General features: G+C 47.6%; 2 protein-coding genes across 3 annotated transcripts; both read right to left on the reverse strand.

Moving 5' to 3' along the window:
* On the reverse strand, positions 673 to 5631 carry LOC106501767 (sperm-associated antigen 11-like). Its single transcript, XM_018041807.1, has 3 exons — positions 5548 to 5631; positions 4402 to 4548; positions 673 to 1053 (listed from the first exon to the last, which is right to left on the reverse strand). The coding sequence occupies exons 1-3, from the start codon at positions 5600 to 5602 to the stop codon at positions 911 to 913; spliced, it is 345 nt and encodes a 114-aa protein (XP_017897296.1). The 5' UTR covers positions 5603 to 5631; the 3' UTR covers positions 673 to 910.
* Positions 6791 to 17130, reverse strand: LOC106503663 (beta-defensin 15). Of its 2 annotated transcripts, none has more exons than XM_013975374.2 (2): positions 16711 to 17130; positions 6791 to 7358 (listed from the first exon to the last, which is right to left on the reverse strand). In XM_013975374.2, exons 1-2 carry the CDS (start codon positions 16757 to 16759, stop codon positions 7084 to 7086), a joined length of 324 nt encoding a protein of 107 aa, XP_013830828.1. In that variant the 5' UTR covers positions 16760 to 17130; the 3' UTR covers positions 6791 to 7083. The 2 variants fall into 2 exon arrangements, with proteins under 2 accessions (XP_013830828.1, XP_017897568.1); XM_018042079.1 differs by lacking the exon at positions 6791 to 7358 and adding an exon at positions 14031 to 14187 and having other exon boundaries at positions 16711 to 16759.

Below are 17987 nucleotides of genomic sequence, written 5' to 3' on the forward strand. Positions count from 1 at the left end.
GTACTCAAAAATATGTTTAAAATAAAAGAACATTCCCACCAACAGTGTAAGAGGGTTCCTTTTTCTCCACACCCTCTCCAGCATTTATTGCTTATAGACTTTTGGATCGCAGCCATTCTGACTGGTATGAAATGGTACTTCATTGTGGTTTTGATTTGCATTTCTCTGATAATGAGTGATGTTGAGCATCTTTGCATGTGTTTGTTAGCCATCTGTATGTCTTCTTTGGAGAAATATCTATTTAGTTCTTTGGCCCATTTTTTGATTGGGTCATTTATTTTTCTGGAATTGAGCTGCAGGAGTTGCTTGTATATTTTTGAGATTAGTTGTTTGTCAGTTGTTTCATTTGCTAATGGGAGAATGGCATTGAAACATGTATAATAACGTATAAGAAACGAATCGCCAGTCTAGGTTCGATGCAGGATACAGGATGCTTGGGGCTGGTGCACTGGGTTGACCCAGAGGGATGGTATGGGGAAGGAGGTGGGAGGGGGGTTCAGGATTGGGAACACGTGTACACCCGTGGCGGATTCATGTTGATGTATGGCAAAACCAATACAATATTGTAAAGTAAAATAATAATAATAATAAAATAAATAAATAAATAAAAGAGCAAATGATTTGAATATTTTCCTGGGAGAGTTTATTACATCCACATCTACCAGTAAAAATTGTGTTGATCTGGAAAATATTGTATATCTCAAGGTAGCCGTTTTCTCTAAGATCACGTCAAAAGATCACGTGTGGCAATTTTCATCTTTTCCTCTGCTCCAGTGAAAGTTTAGACTGGTGCCACCGACAAAGCCCCAGTTCCTCTCTGCTCAGCCTTTCAGATTTTGTCCAAAACACCTGCGTTAGGACTGATGGCCCAGTAGGCAGCGGACAGAGTTTTGGCTTCCATGTCAACACCTCAGTTCAAAGGTAAGCAGCAGGCATCTTTTTTTTTAGAGCAATATCCTAATTGGAATTCCATGTAATTACAAAATTTTTGACATTTGCCATCGCCTTTTGTGCACCTGACAACTTTGAATCCTGGTTCTGTATCTGTATAAAGAAACAGTCAACATTAGCATCGTAAGACCATCTCAAGGACCAAACACTAGTTATCTTAACCCAAAGGCGTACGGTGGAGAATGGCAAGGGATAGGAAATAAACTTCTTTGTCTACGATCTACCATCAAACTCAGATCCTTGATTCTGGCTTAAGAGTCACCTTCACTCTCCCTGAAAAATGAACTTTCAATTCAGAGGCAATTGGCAAGAGAAATGGTGAGGGATGCTTTAGGACACAAAGGTTGTACTTTAAATAATCTAGAAGTTGTGTAGAGGGACAAAGAAGGACTTGCTGAGGCCAAGTGTGACGTACCATGGCCTCAGGAGACGCGTCCTAAGTGCAGAGGTCCCTGAGGAAAGTGGGTGGAGCCACCCTTTGAGGGAGATGACACACCTGGGCCCGGTGAGCAGGGGCAGCAGAGGGTAGCACTCAAAAAGTTTAAAAGATGTGCTTTCTCCCCACTGCTGTGAGAGAGTGCCTGGATCCGATAACTTAAACATGAGTCAAGTTACTGGAGGAACTGTATTGATATCTTACTCGGTACTTCAAGTACTGAAATTGGTAAACAAATTTTTCTCTTAAATAATATATTATGGTGCAATGATGAAAGAAAAAGCTGGGAGACTTCCCTGGTGGTACAGTGGTTAGGAATCCAACTTGGCAATGCAGAGACATAGGTTTGATCCCTGATCTGGGAACTAAGATCCCACCTGCCTCTGAGCAACTAAACCTCCTGCATGCTGTGACTGAGACCTGACCCAGCCAAAGAAATAAATAAATTTTTTAACAAAAGAAAAAGTTGATGAACACAATGAAAGCAGAGGCACAATGTCAGAGACTTAGAAGTAAGTGGGGAAGGTTTCTGATGGATACCATGCCCAGGGTGCTCTGTTTATCAGAGGCACTTGCCGCTGATGTGAGATTTGACCGTTGAGATCTGAAGAGGTGTTACCCTCTTCCTGTCCTAATTTCTGTCCTCAATAAGCCTTACAATTATTTGATTAAATCAATGAATCAATTGATCCATCAAATTATTTTCTTATCACTTCATTTTCAGAACAATAGTCTTTTTTTTTTAACCTATAAAAACCTGAATGTAGGGAATTCCCTGGCAGTTCAGTGGTTAGGACGCAGTATTTTCATTGCCAAGGCCCTGGATTTGATCCCAGTTTGGGGAATTAAGATCCTGCAAGCCATGCAACACAGCCAGCCCCCATCCTGCAAGAAAAAGAAAGAAAGAAACCCTGATACTATCACCATAAACGAAGTCATAAACACATTCATCACCTCCAAAAATTTCCCTGTGTCCCTGTGTTTTTGTTTTGTTTTTGTTTCTCTTGTGGTGAGAACATAAGATCTACTCTCTTAACAACTGTTTAAATGCACAGCCCGCACCATTAGCTCTAGGCTCTATGACGCACAGCACACCTCTAGCATCACTGAAACTTTAGTCCTAATGGACAACAGTTCCACTGACTTCTCTACCTGCTTCCTCTGGGGACCCCAGAGACGTTGCTATTGTCTGCTCCTCTGTCTTTGATTGTTTTCAACACCCCATAAGGTTCATGTTTTCGAGTTCAAAACTGTAAGATCAAGACCAGGTATATAGCTCTGTTTCTTCCAAGACAGAGAGTTATCTCCTCAGATCTATTAACCATTGAGTTAAACCCCAACACAATCCAAAGATTGTTTGCATTATGGCTTCGATGGCAGATGACCCCAGAATTGTCTCAACGCCGCTGAGAAATGTCATGTTTAGGGTGCCCCATGCCAAAGCTGCAAAATAGTCATCGTTAGGAATCCCTTTCTTTGGGGGATCCAACACTCTCTATGTGTTCACTCTGTGGCTTTGTCTAGTGTTCAGAGCTACTCAAAATCATCCTGTCTTAGGGGAGCTACTGTATCCCTCCAAATGCCCCAGTCTCAGGATGACACAGGTCGCTTGCCTTCAGGTTCTTCTGGAATAGGCCTTTGTACTGTCTGATTGTCCTCTTCGGGTCCTTCCAGTGGGAGAAAGAAGCGACACACACCCGTCACCCAACCGAGGAGCTCATTCTCACTGCACCCACACACAGTCCAGACCCCCATTCAATCTGCATCTCTAGTCACCAAAATGAATTCTAAAACACTCAGAAAACTAGTACTCAGAGTGGAAACAAGAGAAGATAATATTGCAGGCTCTGGGGGAAGAAGTTCTGAATCCACACGACTTTTCTGCTGCTTAGGTGACCGTGATTTAAGAAAGAAACTCTTCAAGGAGCTGAGAGTTGCCTGACCTTCAAAAGGAGGTGATAAAGCCTACCTTCTAAGTGTATGTGAGCTCTCGCAAAGCACCCAGCACACCGCAGGTGCTTATTATACACAAATCATTGTCCTGTTAATTAAAACAGGTCGGACATACTTTGGTCCTAGCAGCCTCTGGCCCTGGAATCTTCTAACCAATCAGTAGGAGCAACCGGAGGAAAGATCGCAGAGTATCTGGAGACCTTTGGCTGGCCCAGCTGCTAACAGCTCTGCCATCCCCTGGGGGGATGGAACAAGCCCACTTGTTCTCAGTTTACTCAGCTGCAAAGCAGGGACAATAATAGGGCTTATCTCCTAAGCCTAACATGAAGATTAAATGAAATTATGGGAAGCAGTTGGAACAGACCCACATTAAGTGAGCAGAATGTAAATATTATCATTATTGTTTGTGATAACGTCCTAGTCTTCTGGATTGCCTCCGTAAGTCATAAGGAAAAAACGATCCAGTGTTATGATCGATTCTGTACCATAAAGGCAAGTTTATAACAATATTTTGTCCACTGAGCACTGTTTTCATGAAGCAAAGCCAATTCACCTGAGTATTGACTCAAGACATCATTACTGAACCTGAAACATGCTAAGTCCTGCTCTGCCTGCTGGGCTTTACACAGTGAACGTGGCAGCTGATCTCTAATTCTCTGCTCAGGTTTACATTCTCCACTAGTTTGCACGTGACTTTGGAGACATAGGGAAAGCACACTGGGGACACAGAAGTCATGTGGTCCAGAACCTCCAGCAGGCAGATCACAGTCTGTGGACCACTCTGAGAGCATCACAGTCAGTCTCCAAGCCAACTGTGTCACACTCTGCTTGCACTCTCTTTGCCTGATGCTTCCACGTTTCACGAGACCTTCGGGGGTCTGCCCTGGGGGGCTGTCATACCCCTCCCTAACTTTCCCCACAGGCAGAGCAGACTACGTCATGCATATATTGTCTCAGGACACTCCACCGCTCAGCCCACAGGCCCCCACAGTCACCTCCCATCCACTCTTCCTCTGAAGGTCCTGCACATGGACTGACCCATCCCGGGCTCTGTCACTTACCCGGGAAGGGGGGCTCTCGAGGCACAAGGTAGCGCTTTACTTGGTGGTGAAGTGGGTGAGACCTGTTTGTTCCCCGTCCCGGGGATTCTTCTTGTTTCCTGGGACCCTCGGGGTCCTGGTGGTTAGCATGTGTGACTCCGGAAAGTCCTGTTCAGGGTGAACACACAGCAGAGAATGTTCACAGACCCAGGAGAGTGAGGGGCTTATGCTCCAAGCGACGAGCGAAGAGTGGAAGTGAGAGGGGCTGGGGAGTCATCCATCAGTGGTCATGCGGGACGGACACATCTCGGGCCTGCTGTCCAGCTTAGGTGACAACACGGCCTGTGTGCTTCCACACTTGCTGGGTGGGAAGATCTCACGTTAAGTGTTGTAACCACAGGAAGACGACAGCACAGACAGCGATACAGAAGCTCTGGGAGGCACAGAGGCATCCACCCCCTTGGCCATGGGGACAGGGCCACGGGCGTTTGCACACGTCCAAACTCATCACATTGTGCACAGAAGTAGGTGCAGCGCCCTGTGCGAGGACCGTACCTCAATAAAGCTGCAGAAACAGCAAGGGGCGGATGGATGGAGTGGGCTGGAAGAGGGGCAAACGTGACCTGTGTGTGTGAAAGGCAGAGACAGAGAGGAGCAATGTCTGGAATGGGAAGTAGTGGAGCTTGAGTCCCCGTGGAAGTTAAGCTGAGCAGCCGCCAGGCTGTCACCAAGGTAGTCCTAGAGACCCCCTGAATGTCAAGGTCCTTCCTGACACACGCTGTCCTTCTCTGTAAGGGAAGGAGGTGCTAAAAGGATGAAAAAGCACAGTCAGCACTGGGAGCCTCTCTCCTGGGAAGCTGCGCCACCAGCACCTTCAGAGTGTCATTGACACGACTCCCCTGGACGTCCAGTGGTTAAGACCCCGCCTTCCAATGCAGGGGGTATGGGTTTGATCCCTGGTCTGGGAACTAAGATCCCCCAAGCTTCGGGGCGCACCAAAAAAAAAAAAGAGTTGTTCACAAACTCAGGCAGAGACACCTGCTGAGCCACCCACCAGGAGCTGGGCTCCCAGAGCTGAGTTGCTCAAGGCCCAGGGGACTCCTACCCTGGAAATGACCATCGCAGAGAGACCCTGGCCCTCAGGCCCAGGTCCCGTTTCTGATTTACCTGGAAAGAGCAGAACCACAAGGAGAAGAGTGGATGGAGCGAGGAATTGCTTCATGTCGCCGAGGAGGCTGCAGCCCTGACGTCCAGGGCTGGCTGAGGGCGGGTGGGCGGCAGGGAGGGCTTCCTTTATAGCCGGGCTGGGGGGTGCCGGCTGGGAGGGGCTGCAGCCGCAGTAACTTCCTACTCACAAAAGCACACAGGTAGATGCATTATTTTCCCACCGCTAGCAGAACAAACATTGAGCCATTTTTCTCAGGAAGTAAATAATATGCCTGAATGCCTTGGGTAGGTTTAGTGAATAAGATATGTCAGGGGAAGAGGAGGAAGAGGAGAGAGGCAAGAAAAATGGCATCAAGGGAAAATCACCGGTTTCAAGTGCTGATGGCTAAAGCATTGCTATTCGTTAAAACGACATAAATAAAGCTGTCACAGTACTGCTTTCTTGTCCTCAGAATGTATCTTCAAAAATGATGCAAGTTTTACAGTATATGGGCAACTTATTTCTACATGTTTGCTTTGCCTATAAGAAAACAACTCTGACTGAAGCAGACCAGCGTCATTTGAACTCTGGTTGGCTCTTAAACTGTGTTAAGGAGTTAGCACTGAATTTTCCAAGTATAGTAAGAGCCCTCTGGTCACATTAAAAAAAAAAAAAAAGTTCTTTTCCCTGAGTTATATATTTCAAAGTATTTTCCAAAGGTGTGATAGAACATGGTGAGTGTTTTTGGAGACAACCCAGCAAAGGGAGCTTATCGAGGGAGAAACAAGACTGAGTCCGTGTTGACACTGGGTGACACGAACAGGAAGGGTCACTTTTCATTTTGGGGAGAAAGAGCACAATCAGCCTCACAGCTCATAGGTGGCATTGAGTATCTCTACTAGGAGACACCAAATGCAGGATTATTCTCATTTTAGTGGCTGTTGACATTCGTTAGCAGATCACTCTTTCCCTGGGTGTTTGCAAAATAGTGATATTCTATATCACCCCTCCTTCATTTATTAGCTGGACTGCTCACTGAAGTACAGTTTGGGCAGGAACCCCAGGTCCAGTGTTTTATCACACCTCACTTTTCAGGCTAAGGAGGCCGGGAGCACGCACCTAGCCAGGGTCGGAAGCGCTCTCTGCTGCCATCTGCCGGATGGAACCCTCCACACATCCACTGAGGTCAACCCTTCTCACAGAGCATCTCTGGTTTGTCTCCCTGGAGGTCTGTGTTGTGAATTGCAGTGTATGCCAGACAAATTGCACTCAGTATTGATTTATTCCATTTTAATTAATAAAAGACACGTATAACTATTGAGCAGAACTGCTGATCAGAAAAGAAACCCAATGTTACAAGATCAATCAGTATGATTCAGGCAAAAGAATAAAATGATGTTCACTTAGGCTTGGGGCGGACTGGACCCGCTTCTGGCTCACCTCCTGAAGTGCTCTGGGACAGTCATCTAAGCTGCGCTGCTGCCCTCCGCTGTCAGGCAGAGGCCTGTGCTCACTGCGCCTCCTGCCTCGGCTCCGCGCGCGCCCTCGGCCGGTCCTCACTCAACCGGACGGCTGGTTCCGCTGGGGACCGTCCAGCGGGAAGGCCCGGAGAAGGGAGGCTCAGAGGTCTGGCTGGCGGCCATTTCTAGGAGCCCAGCTCCCTTCGGCTTTCCGTCCTTCTGAGGATTCAGTGAGTTGACATTCCACCTTTTCAAACAGCACGGATAGGTGTTGGGGCATTTTCCAACTCTGAACTCTTGTCTCTTACAGTTCCTCCGGCAGCGAGCAGTCCCGTAGCCGCATATCCTGCCTGCGTCAAGGTCACTTCCCACTAAAGAACAGAATAAGGCAGGGCGTGATTAACTGTACCTCCCCGGAGACCCCACCGCCTCCACCGTCCTCGCTGATCGGCTTCACCATCTGATTTGCTTCCAGCACGGCTTTATTATTCATTTATTTTTAAGTTAATTGGTTCGTGTCACACTTCTTTTTAAAATCCTTGCAAAAGTTTGCTATTAATTTTTTGTATTAAATCCAGCCAAGCCTGTTAGCTTTGGCCCACAGAGCTGGCTGCTCAGAGCCTGGGCCTTCTCTTCAGACTCCAGCTGTTCCCCAGCGGCCCTCACTCCCCCACATCCAGAGCCCCCTGGACTCCGCAGGCTCCTGCACACCAGCCCCTGTCTGTCTCAGGGTCCCCTCCCTCACCCCCTTCCCTCTGCTTGGAACACTTTCCTCCTCTTCCCACAAATAACCTCTCTGAACCTTCCCCTCTCTACCTCAATGTCAATGGCAGGGAACTCTGCCTGGTGCTCCTCATGTGGCTCAGTGCCCCAGAACTATTGTCTTCCTGATGTAATTTTTTTTTATTATTTCATAACCTGTATCCCAAATAGTGTGTATGTGTGTGTGTAATTTGGTCTTCTCAGTTGAATTCCAGGTTCCCTGAGTGGGAGGAGGATGTTGTGTTCATGCTCACGATTGCACGCCCAGGACAGGTACACACGTGCGCTTCATAGTGACCTGCTGGGCACATGCCTGGAGAGACTGGACTGGAGTGAGGAGAGGAGTATAGGATTGGGGAGGAGGAGGTGGAATCCTGATCCTGTGACCCTTGACCCAGAGCAGAAGCGAGAGAGGCGGTTTCCTCACTCAGTGTGTGCTCTGAGGCTGAACAGTCAGTGCTCACATGACAAGCTGGTCGCATCTCACAGCGGAGCCAGGAGAGCCCTGAAGCACAGGTGATGGCGGGAGGGTGGATGGTGGGTTGGAAGAGCCTCCCTCCGGGACTTTGCCTAAGGCGGCTCTACAGCCAGTGCAGGAACCAGACGAGTGCATTCAGGGTAGACCCAGTGATCCTAGGTCTTTCTTATATAACGGATCACCCTCCTATGTACCCACTTTCCTGCTTCATGGGCATTTCAAGGGGCTGCGGGTACGTAAGAGCCAGGGTCACCGAGAGGAGGAGCGGCAGAGATGTGGACGGCTGGTCATGGCAGTCTGGACTCCACTCCCCCACTCTCCCCCAACATCGCCCGCGTCCTGGGGCCTTTCTCAGGCTCAGACTCTAGCGGTCACCCTGCCCCAGCCCTCAGTAGCCAAACTCAGGCAATGGTGACCAGCTCAATGTGACCATCCCCTGGTCCTGGAGGGACCCCAGACCCAGGTTTCTGTGGCAACAGGTTCTTCGTCTTGTGATCACAGGTCAAAGGGAAGCTGGTTTCTGATAAATAAATTACCACCATACTTTGACAGGCCTAGAATATGCTGATAGCAGGACTTCAAAGAAGTGTCCGTGGGAAACAGCCCAGAAAGAAAGAACCAGGAAGGAAGAGTTGAGCTAAACATGAATCCTCCAGGATAAAGAAATGACCCACGTGAATTACTGCAGGAACTCACTCTAGATGGGGACAAGGTTGGGTACCCTTTGGAGCTTTGGAAATCCACCAAATGGTTTGGAGAGGATCAGGGAGTTTCTCCGAGTCAAACAATCGATGTCGTCCCAGCACAGCTGGACTTGAGGCTCGGAGGACCTGACTTGCCCTCACTGTGCTGTGGAGCATTTGGCTCAGCCTTTAGGAGGCGGGAGTTAGAGTCCCTGCCGAAGCTAATGGTTTGCCTCTGGGTACACAGATTACCACAGGGGTCAGGAGATTGCCAACGCCTCAGTGTAACTTAGAAAGTTTCTCAGCAGTGTCCAGAGGCACCTGCTATTTGTGTTATCCATACATTTCTGTTCTGCCTACTGAAATCACAGCATTTCTCTTCATCCTAACCCTCAGACTTGACATGAAAATTTTAGGAGTGTGAGTGGGGTCCCTTTCTGTGCAGATCAAAGGTGTTCAGGAGCAGATGGGGGCCATAGATGGGAAGTGGAGGGGCAGGCATCTCTTTCCACAAAATCCCAAGTGAATAACTGCAACTGTCCTGCAATGCAGTCAGGACGGTTAGTGAATCCCCCAGGGACATTTAAAGTCCCTGCATTTCTGAGTCACGAAGCTCGCTGCCGGGAGGTGTACACCAGCCCAGCCTTTCACTGCAGATTACTCCTGGTCTCAATCAGGGAGGGCTGAGATTAAAGATTGATGGAAGAAGGTTGCAGCCCCTGCAGCTTTTTCTTCACCCCCTGTCCTCTGCAGTTCCCTGGGTTTCTAGCTGAGAGTCTCTTTTTACTTGGAGAAGCTTGGGAGAGCAGAAGAAAAGCGGTAAGAGCAGGACAAGGATCCTCATGGTCCCTTGGTCGCTGGAGAGACACAGAATTGAGTCTGCAGGGGTCACCGCAGGGCAGGAGAGGAGCAGCTCTGGTTACGGCAGAGCGATGCTGTAGACTGCCCACGCTTGTCAAAACCAGCAATTATTGGGACTTCCTTGGTGCTCTAGTCATTAAAACTCTATGCTTTCAGTGCAGGAGATGCAGGTCTGATCCCTGGTCCAGGAACTAAGATCTCACATGCAGTGCAACATGGCCAGAAGAATTTTAAAAAGCAGCATTTCCTGGTGAGCACGCATGCTGCATGAAGGCAGGTGCTAGGGACAGCCCTAGTGGCCTGGAGACAGTGCTCAGGATGGGGAGGCGGGGAAAGACCCTCGAGGAGTTGTTTGTGCCTCCACTTGTTTCCCCATCTGAAACAGGAATTGGATCTAGATGGTCTCTCTAAGATATTCTTTGATTCAGATGAAAGGACTTGCAGTTCTGTTTCAGTTCAACTGGCGTTAAATTGCCCCAGGTAAATTGCAGCCTGGGGCTTCTTGTTGACATTATAGCCGAGGCAAATGGGGACGCAGTCTGTCATTCCCAGGACCACTCTGAGACAAACATACAGAGATCGATAAGCACATACTGTGAAAGAGAAGGATGGTGTGAAGGCGGGAGAGAGCTCAGCACATTTCGGGGACAGAAAACCTGTGGGATGAGGACAACGGGCATCTCCAAGGAGCAGGTGAAAGGGATCAGGAGAGAAAGATGCTGACACAGCACATGCCTGCGGAGGCTAAAGGAGGGGGCAGCAGGACTGGGCAGGGAGAGTCTGCGACCCTGTCTTGGGCCTGACCTCTTTGGAGGTGAGGTGGGGGCGGATCGGAAGAGCCTGGGACTGCAGCGCAGCAGACAAAATGGAGCGTCCATGGGTGTAAACCATGGACTCTGCCTGACCGTCAACAGCTTGCATGCACGGAGAAGGCGATGGCACCCTACTCCAGTGCTGTCCTGGAAAACCCCATGGACGGAGGAGCCTGGTGGGCTGCAGTCCATGGGGTCGCGAAGAGTCGGACATGACTGAGTGACTTCACTTTCACTTTTCACTTTCACGCATTGGAGAAGGAAATGGCAATCCACTACAGTGTTCTTGCCTGGAGAATCCCAGGGACGGGGGAGCCTGGTGGGCTGCCATCTATGGGGTTGCAGACAGTCAGACACAACTGAAGCGACTTAGCAGCATGCAGCCCACCAGGCTCCCCGTCCCTGGGATTCTCTAGGCAAGAACACTGGAGCGGGTTGCCATTTCCTTCTCCAGTCAACAGCACAGGCTAGTGATCTTTGATGATGAGCCTCAGGGAAAAGACAGCCTAAATTCAAGGTCTGACAAGCTGTGAGAGTCTGAGCAGGAGAGGTGGAAAGTGCTGAATGCCCCAGGCCAAGATCCAGCCCCTTCTCCTGGGTTTTAACTCCAGGAAATCCACCAAGTCATCCCAGTGGAAAAACCAAACATACACCCCCACTGACTCTGGCAGGAAGAAAGGAAGAGTAATAGTGTGAAATATGTCCAGAGCATTCGCTACAAGAACTCACTCCCCGGGGAGAGCATCACTAGAGCCACAGCCCATCCTGAAGAAGGGGCTCGCCGCACCAGCCTTCCTGCCTCACCTCGGTGTGGGGAAGAGGGGGGGGGATAGGCTGAGAAATACTTGTGAAGGTGGCTCTGCAGAGACACAGGGCAGGAGAGGACTGGGCTTTAATTGTAAAAGTATAAACTGCTTCCCTTCCCCATATCCACGGGGCTCCAGTGTAGGAACAACAGGTCACAGATACAAAAGCTGCATATACAATCTATTTAAAAAGGACTTGTGTGAGTGGAGTGAGTCAGACAGGGCAGTAGAAACATCATATGACATCCCTTACATGCAGAATCTAAAAAGACATGATACCAATGAACTGATGTACAAAAGGGAAACAGAATGAACTTACGGTTGCCAGGGGAAGTTTGCGATGGGCATGCACACACTGCTCCGTTTAAAACGGATAACAAAAAAGGACCTGTGTAGGACGGAATTCTGCTCGACGTCATGTGGCAGCTTGGATGGGAGGGGAGATGGGCAAGAATGGATACATGTATGGGCTTCCCGGGTGGCTCAGTGGTAAAGAATCTGCCTACCAAAGCAGGAGACATGGGTTCAGTTCCTGGGTTAGAAAGATCCCTTGAAGGAGGACATGGCAACTCATTCCAGTATTCTTGCCTGGAATATCCCATGGACAGAGGAGCCTGGAGGGCTACAGTCCACGGGGTCACAAAGAGGTTGGCTTAATCCCTTCGCTGTTCACTTGAAACTATCACAGCATTGTTCATCAGCTATGAGTGCTAAGTTGCTTCAGTCATGTCTGACTCTTTGCAATCCTATGGACCGTAGCCAGTCAGGCTCCTCTGTCCACGGGATTCTCCGGGTAAGAATACCTGAGTGGGTTGCCATGCCCTCCTCCAGGGGATCTTCCTGATCCAGGGATCCAACCTGGGTCTCCTACCTTGCAGGCAGATTCTTTACCACTGAGCCACCAGGGAAGCTCTTTTACTCGAGTGGGTTGCCATGCCGTCCTCCAATCAGCTATATTGCAGTACAAAATAAAAAGTTAAATAAAATATAAGTTAAAAAGGAGTTGTTTCCAGGGAAACCAAATATACCAGGGAAGACAAAAACAAGGATGTCAGAGGAAGCCGAGACTTCTGACACCTACAGCTGCAATAAAGAGTCAATTCAGCCCAACTCCCAGTCAGATTGACATAAAACCTCACACACGTTCTCATAATCCGAGATAAATGTCCTAGGGTACAACTGCCATGTCCTTTGGGTGCTAGAAGTGTAAGTTTTTAAAGAGGATACCAAGCTCTTTTCCAGAATGCCTGCACCAGTCCACATTTCTGTCAACAACATAAGAGGGATCTAGCCTGTCCACATTCTAGCCAGGATTGTCTAGAAATAGTGGTCACCAATTTATTTTAATTTTAATTTTTGCCATTCTGGTAAGAGTATATTAACGGTTCACTGTGATTTTAATTTGCAACTCTCTAAATGTTAATGATATTTAACATCTGTCAGTAAAATATCTGTCACGTGTTTATTTTCCAATTGGGTTGCTTTTTGTTTGGTTTTACTAATGAGTTTTGAGAGTCCTTGATATATTCTTGATATTAGTTATTTGTTTGGATATATGGTTTTCAGACACTTATCCCCAATCCACAGTTCGTCTTTTCAAACTCTTAACAGGATATTTTGCAGAGCAAATTTTGCGAGATCGCATGTATTTTCTTTTTATGGATCTTGGTTTTTTAGCAAGTCTAAGAACTCTTTGTGTAGCCCTACCTGCTGAAGATGTTCCTGTGTTATTTGTTTGCAGTCATGTGTGACTCCACAATTGTCTCGAAACAGAAAGATGTCATTAAAAGGGACATTGGTTCCAATAGAATTAAGCACACTGACCTTGAGGAATTAAAAGGGAGGTAAGGCAAGATTTCTGACCCAGCAGGGAACCCATGTTGGATCTTAAGCCTAGGGAAGATGACAGGGAGTCCTTACCTGTCATGAGTGCTTAGCTATCCTATTCCCTAGTTCAGATAAGGACTGAACTACATAACATGAGAGTCTAGAGTCAGAAGGTGATCTGGCACTTAGCCAGTTCCTAGGAAAATAGTAGAAAGTCAATGTGGGACCAGAATCCTGGTCACTGGAGCTACTAGCAATTATAGAGATATTAACAATCTCTGTGCCCATCAGCAAATTCGATTCCAGACTTATAGATAAGGAATAAGTCCATAGGAACTGTCTCCAGCTACAATTAAAGGCAAGGAGTCAAGATGATAAATTTAGACAGGTGTGTAACACAGGATAGTCCTTGATAAATTGATTGTCTATTCATATATCATTAATATGATTATCCATCTAGATATGTGTTCGTTTCTCTAACTACCCATCATCATTCTGTCATCTATCTATCTCAGTAGGTTGGTAGAGGCTGACGACGGCCTGAGAGCAAACTAGAGGTTTGTTGACTACAATAACTTCTCGTCCTCTTTTAGAAAGAAATATCAGGTGGCTTAGGGACAAGCCCCTTATCAAAAAACTACAGAAAATTAAGCCAAGAGTCGGGAACCGTCAAGGTTAGCTACTCATATTCCCCTTCTAAGTGAAGCACTTGACAAAGGGATCAAGGACAGTCATTTATTTTTATTAAAGTGTCTTCTTGCTGGAAGCCAGTGTAAAAGCAAGATGGAGCTGGGTCATCCGTGTTGCTCTGGGATCTTAACTGCCTTCCTTATTTACCCCACATGGCTGGAGTGCCACACAGCATTTCAGAGACTTCTGGCAGAAACCTATAAGCTCTTCATTTATCTGACAAGACTCGATGCATTTCCCTTTAAGCTTGAAGCACTTCTCGTCAAAAAATCCACTCCTGGCTACACAAGGAAGAAAGAGCCACCTGGATTAATTCTTCTCTCACAGATGCCTACTTACCAGGTACAGTCATTTAATTGACCAACGAGGATTTCTTTATAAGTTGTTATAGTGCCTCATCTCAGTAAGTGAGATGGCAGTGGGGGAGTGTTTCCCATTTGACTTCCCTGTCGTTTTGTCACACAGGATGAAAGGCCAGGAAGGACAGATCTGTCTTCCAGCATGTTGGATTACGTTGGGTTGGGGGGCTGGGGGGAACTTTGGGAAACAGAAGCTAATGTTCTTTTATCAAAATCTGTTGGGACATCATCAACTTGTTCTTATAAACACCTGTGCTGGTAAGCTTCCCCAACACACTCTCGAAGTGCTATTTGGTGAGGGTGGAGCAAGACGCGAGGCTGGGGAGATGTCCCCGGACTGCAATGAAAAGAAGTAAATGCATAGAAAACAAAACATTTACTGTAGTGGACAGAAGTGGAGAGGTTGCTTTAAGAGGCTCAGTCTCATTTTCTCGCCACATTCCATCAAAAGTGTTGAAGACCAGGAAGGTGGACTCTGTTGGGAGTGGTTCTCCCAGACTTTCCTTCTGCTGCTCTGCACGGGAGGCCAGTTCTGGCCTTAGTACTCGAGGAAGAGCAATCACTGGAGTAGCCAGTTTCAACTTAAAGACAGGCAGTGGATCTTTTCTTTTCTTAACATTTTGGTTTGCTTATTTTTTATTTTTTTGGCCATGCCACCCATCCCCAACCAGGGATCAAACCCGTGACCCTGCAGTGGAAGCACAGAGTCTTAACCACTGGCCTGCCAGAGAATTCCCCAGGCAGTGCATCTTAGCAGTATCAACATTTTAGAGTGGCACAATTTGGGTGTATGTAATGAAAGTGTCAGATGCACACAAATGGCAATTCATGCCAACTTATAAAGGCACCTAATTCACACACCTATAAAATGAAAACCAGATGGATTAGTGTCAGCATATGTGCTAATCATATGAGCATCAGCATGTAAGTTTATAAGTTTAAATACCCCAGCATTTCAAAGCTCAGTGAACGCTGGCTCCCACCCCAGGAAACTACACTCCTTCTGCCGTCCTAACAGTAGAGGGCTGTCTCAGGCCAGGGGCGCTGGACCTCACTCTGACAAGAGTCCAGTTCACAGCGATGGCCCAGAAAGAGAACGCCTCTGGAATGAGCATGCATCCTCGTGCCTACAGGGCTTCTTCCGGACCATCGCAGACACCGTCTAGAGGGTGACAGAACCCCGAGCCTGCCTGTGTATGCACGCACGGCTCATTGATAGGTCAGTTTCATTTAGCTGCATTAGATAACTTTATAGTAGATCGTCTTGTGTTTATTAAGTACGAGTGATCTAGAAAGGGTGCCTTGGTCAGTTTCCAGTGTGTCCACCAAAGCCAGTGGAAGCAACAGTTCAGGTGCTAGATCCCCACATGCGTACTTGCCCTAGAATCCGCTCACACAGGGTAACTGCAGAGCAGGCCAGAGACATGCGCAGCTGCCATGGGACCTCTGAGCATCATGTCAGGGGTATCACTGGTATTTGGTACCGACTCGGACTCACTGTCTGTTCTAGAAAGCCCTTCGATCAGCTCTCTGGGATGTGGGACGAGCCTAGCCTGGGACTATGCTTTTGAGCGGGATCCAAATGGAGCCCTTGGAGGTCCTGGGGTCAATGACGGGGGTTCTGACTGGGAAAGGACCTTTCCCCTCCCTGGGGTGAGACAGATCCAGCTTCATGTCCTGGCTTCCCTCCTGCTTCTCCGCAGGACTTTGAGGAGCTGCTCAGCCTATTTAAAGTTTAACTTCTACAGCTGTGAAATACATGTAACATGTATTCATGTATTGAATTATGTAACGGGTATGTAACATGTATTTGGCTTGGCCTTCCAAGCCAAAGAGGTTTGCTATGAATATCACTAAATTAGAGGTAAGACGGAGTCTCTCTTAAAGGCTCTGGCACTGGAGAGAAAAGTGCATTTCATTACATGATGGCTTCATCTCAGCATCCAGCATTACAGCCTGTGATTAAGGAACGGCAGTTTAAGCTTTCCTGTTTTAAGTGCTAACACCACGACCAGCGTGATACACAGTGTCTCCAAGCTCCACCCCCTTTCTCATCCATTTCTTCCTTTCTCTGTCTCTCTCCCCTCCCAGTCTTAATCTCTATCACAACTATTTTATAAGAGATCCATCAATGGCTAACCTTGCTTTTAATTTTTTTTCCAAGTTTTTGTTAGTGAGCGTAAGACTGGGGAGGACCAAAAGGTATCTTTCCTGGCATATCGTGATATCTTCAAACCTGTGACAGCCCATCCTAGACAACAACAAATGCAAAGGATTTGCAGCAGAGGCATTAGAGGAAAATAGCCTCTGGTCCCCTCTGCAGGGCTCCTGGCCAAGGGGGCTCACAGCATTCTAGAGCTGACTGTGCCCGGGAGCTCACTGAGACAGATCCTCTCTCCGGGCCTCCACCTCCAATAACCTTCCCTACCAAAGTGCTCGTTTTACCTGGGGCCAGAAAGAAGAAGACAGCAAAGAGAAAGAGGGACGTCCTCATGACTTGCAGGTCTCGAGAGATCAGCACAGTGACCACGAGGCAGGAGCAGCAAGCACCCACATTTATAAATTTCTCCAGCCTGATAGCCTCTTGATCAGTGAGGCGTGGCAGAAGCAAAGATGTGCCTGTGCTCCTCTCAAGGTAGCCCACGGACACCTGGGGGGAGAGGAAGACCTGAGCTGTCCACTTTAACCTTCCCCCTTGGGAGAGAGGGAGCACAATGCCTCTCTTTAGGACAACGTGGAATTAGGGGGCTATGCATCCATCCGCATCGCCCCGCTGCTATGATGACTGCTAATGTCAAGATACCTTAGAAGTATTTGTTGAAACAACCATAGAGCTCCCCCAAAGAGGGGATATATGCATACATATGACTGATGCACTTTGCTGCACAGCAGAAACTAACACAACATTGTAGAGCAACTATACTCCCATAAAAATTAATTAAATCGACAACAAGCCAACCACAAATGCCTCAAAAGCTATGTTATGCAAAGGTGGTTTTCATATGTAATCTGGATAAGTTCACCAGTTCACTTCCTCATGTTCTGCTGATATCAATAAGTGACAGAACATATAAATACATTCGAGAAAACAGACATGTTTCTGAGCAGAAGAATTCCAGTCGGTACTTGTGGATACTCCCGATCCGGGAGCTGGAGCTTAAAGGAAAGTGAGTTGCTTTCAAAGAAGAGACTGTGGAAGGAGAAGAACAATCACGTAAGACTGGGGGAGCCTGGCAGGACAGCCTGTCAGGTGGTCAAGGTCATCTCGGGAGGGGTCCGTCACATTGGCATCATGTGACCCTGATGTGATGAATAGGTTGGGAAGGACACACCACCCTTTGTTCTCCTTCTCCAAACCCCAAACCCAGTCCCCGTCAGGAGAAAACATCGGAGAAGCTGGAATCCTGGCGTTCACCACGTCGTCACGTCCTCCTGTGCCTTTCTCTGTTTTGACAAGTGAACCACGGTTATTAACACGAGTAACTTTCAACATGGACATTAACATTGGAGGCGCTGGGGGTAGTGGGTAGGTGGTCACACTCTATACTGTCTTTGCAACTTTCCAGGAAATCTAAAATTTTTCCAGACTAAAAACTGCATTTTAAAAAGCAACTGGGGAATATCCTATCTATCTTCGGCCTTTGTCAGCATGTTTTTGTTAGATATTTCTTTATGCATATCCAGTTAGGAATAATTCACCAAAACAATGTGTTTTCTCCTAT

This window comes from Capra hircus, chromosome 27 (genome assembly GCF_001704415.2).
Source record: "Capra hircus breed San Clemente chromosome 27, ASM170441v1, whole genome shotgun sequence".
NCBI lineage: Eukaryota > Metazoa > Chordata > Mammalia > Artiodactyla > Bovidae > Capra > Capra hircus.

Excerpts from the sequence above, each read along its gene's own strand:
- LOC106501767 (XM_018041807.1), bottom strand. The coding sequence starts at position 5,602 with ATGAAGCAATTCCTCGCTCCATCCACTCTTCTCCTTGTGGTTCTGCTC. Across the intron at positions 4,549-5,547 it reads TGTGGTTCTGCTCTTTCCAG|GACTTTCCGGAGTCACACAT; the intron begins GTAAATCAGAAA and ends CACCCTGAACAG. Across the intron at positions 1,054-4,401 it reads TCGAGAGCCCCCCTTCCCGG|TTTATACAGATACAGAACCA; the intron begins GTAAGTGACAGA and ends GTTGACTGTTTC.
- LOC106503663 (XM_013975374.2), bottom strand. The coding sequence starts at position 16,759 with ATGAGGACGTCCCTCTTTCTCTTTGCTGTCTTCTTCTTTCTGGCCCCA. Across the intron at positions 7,359-16,710 it reads CTTCTTCTTTCTGGCCCCAG|TGGGAAGTGACCTTGACGCA; the intron begins GTAAAACGAGCA and ends TCTGTTCTTTAG.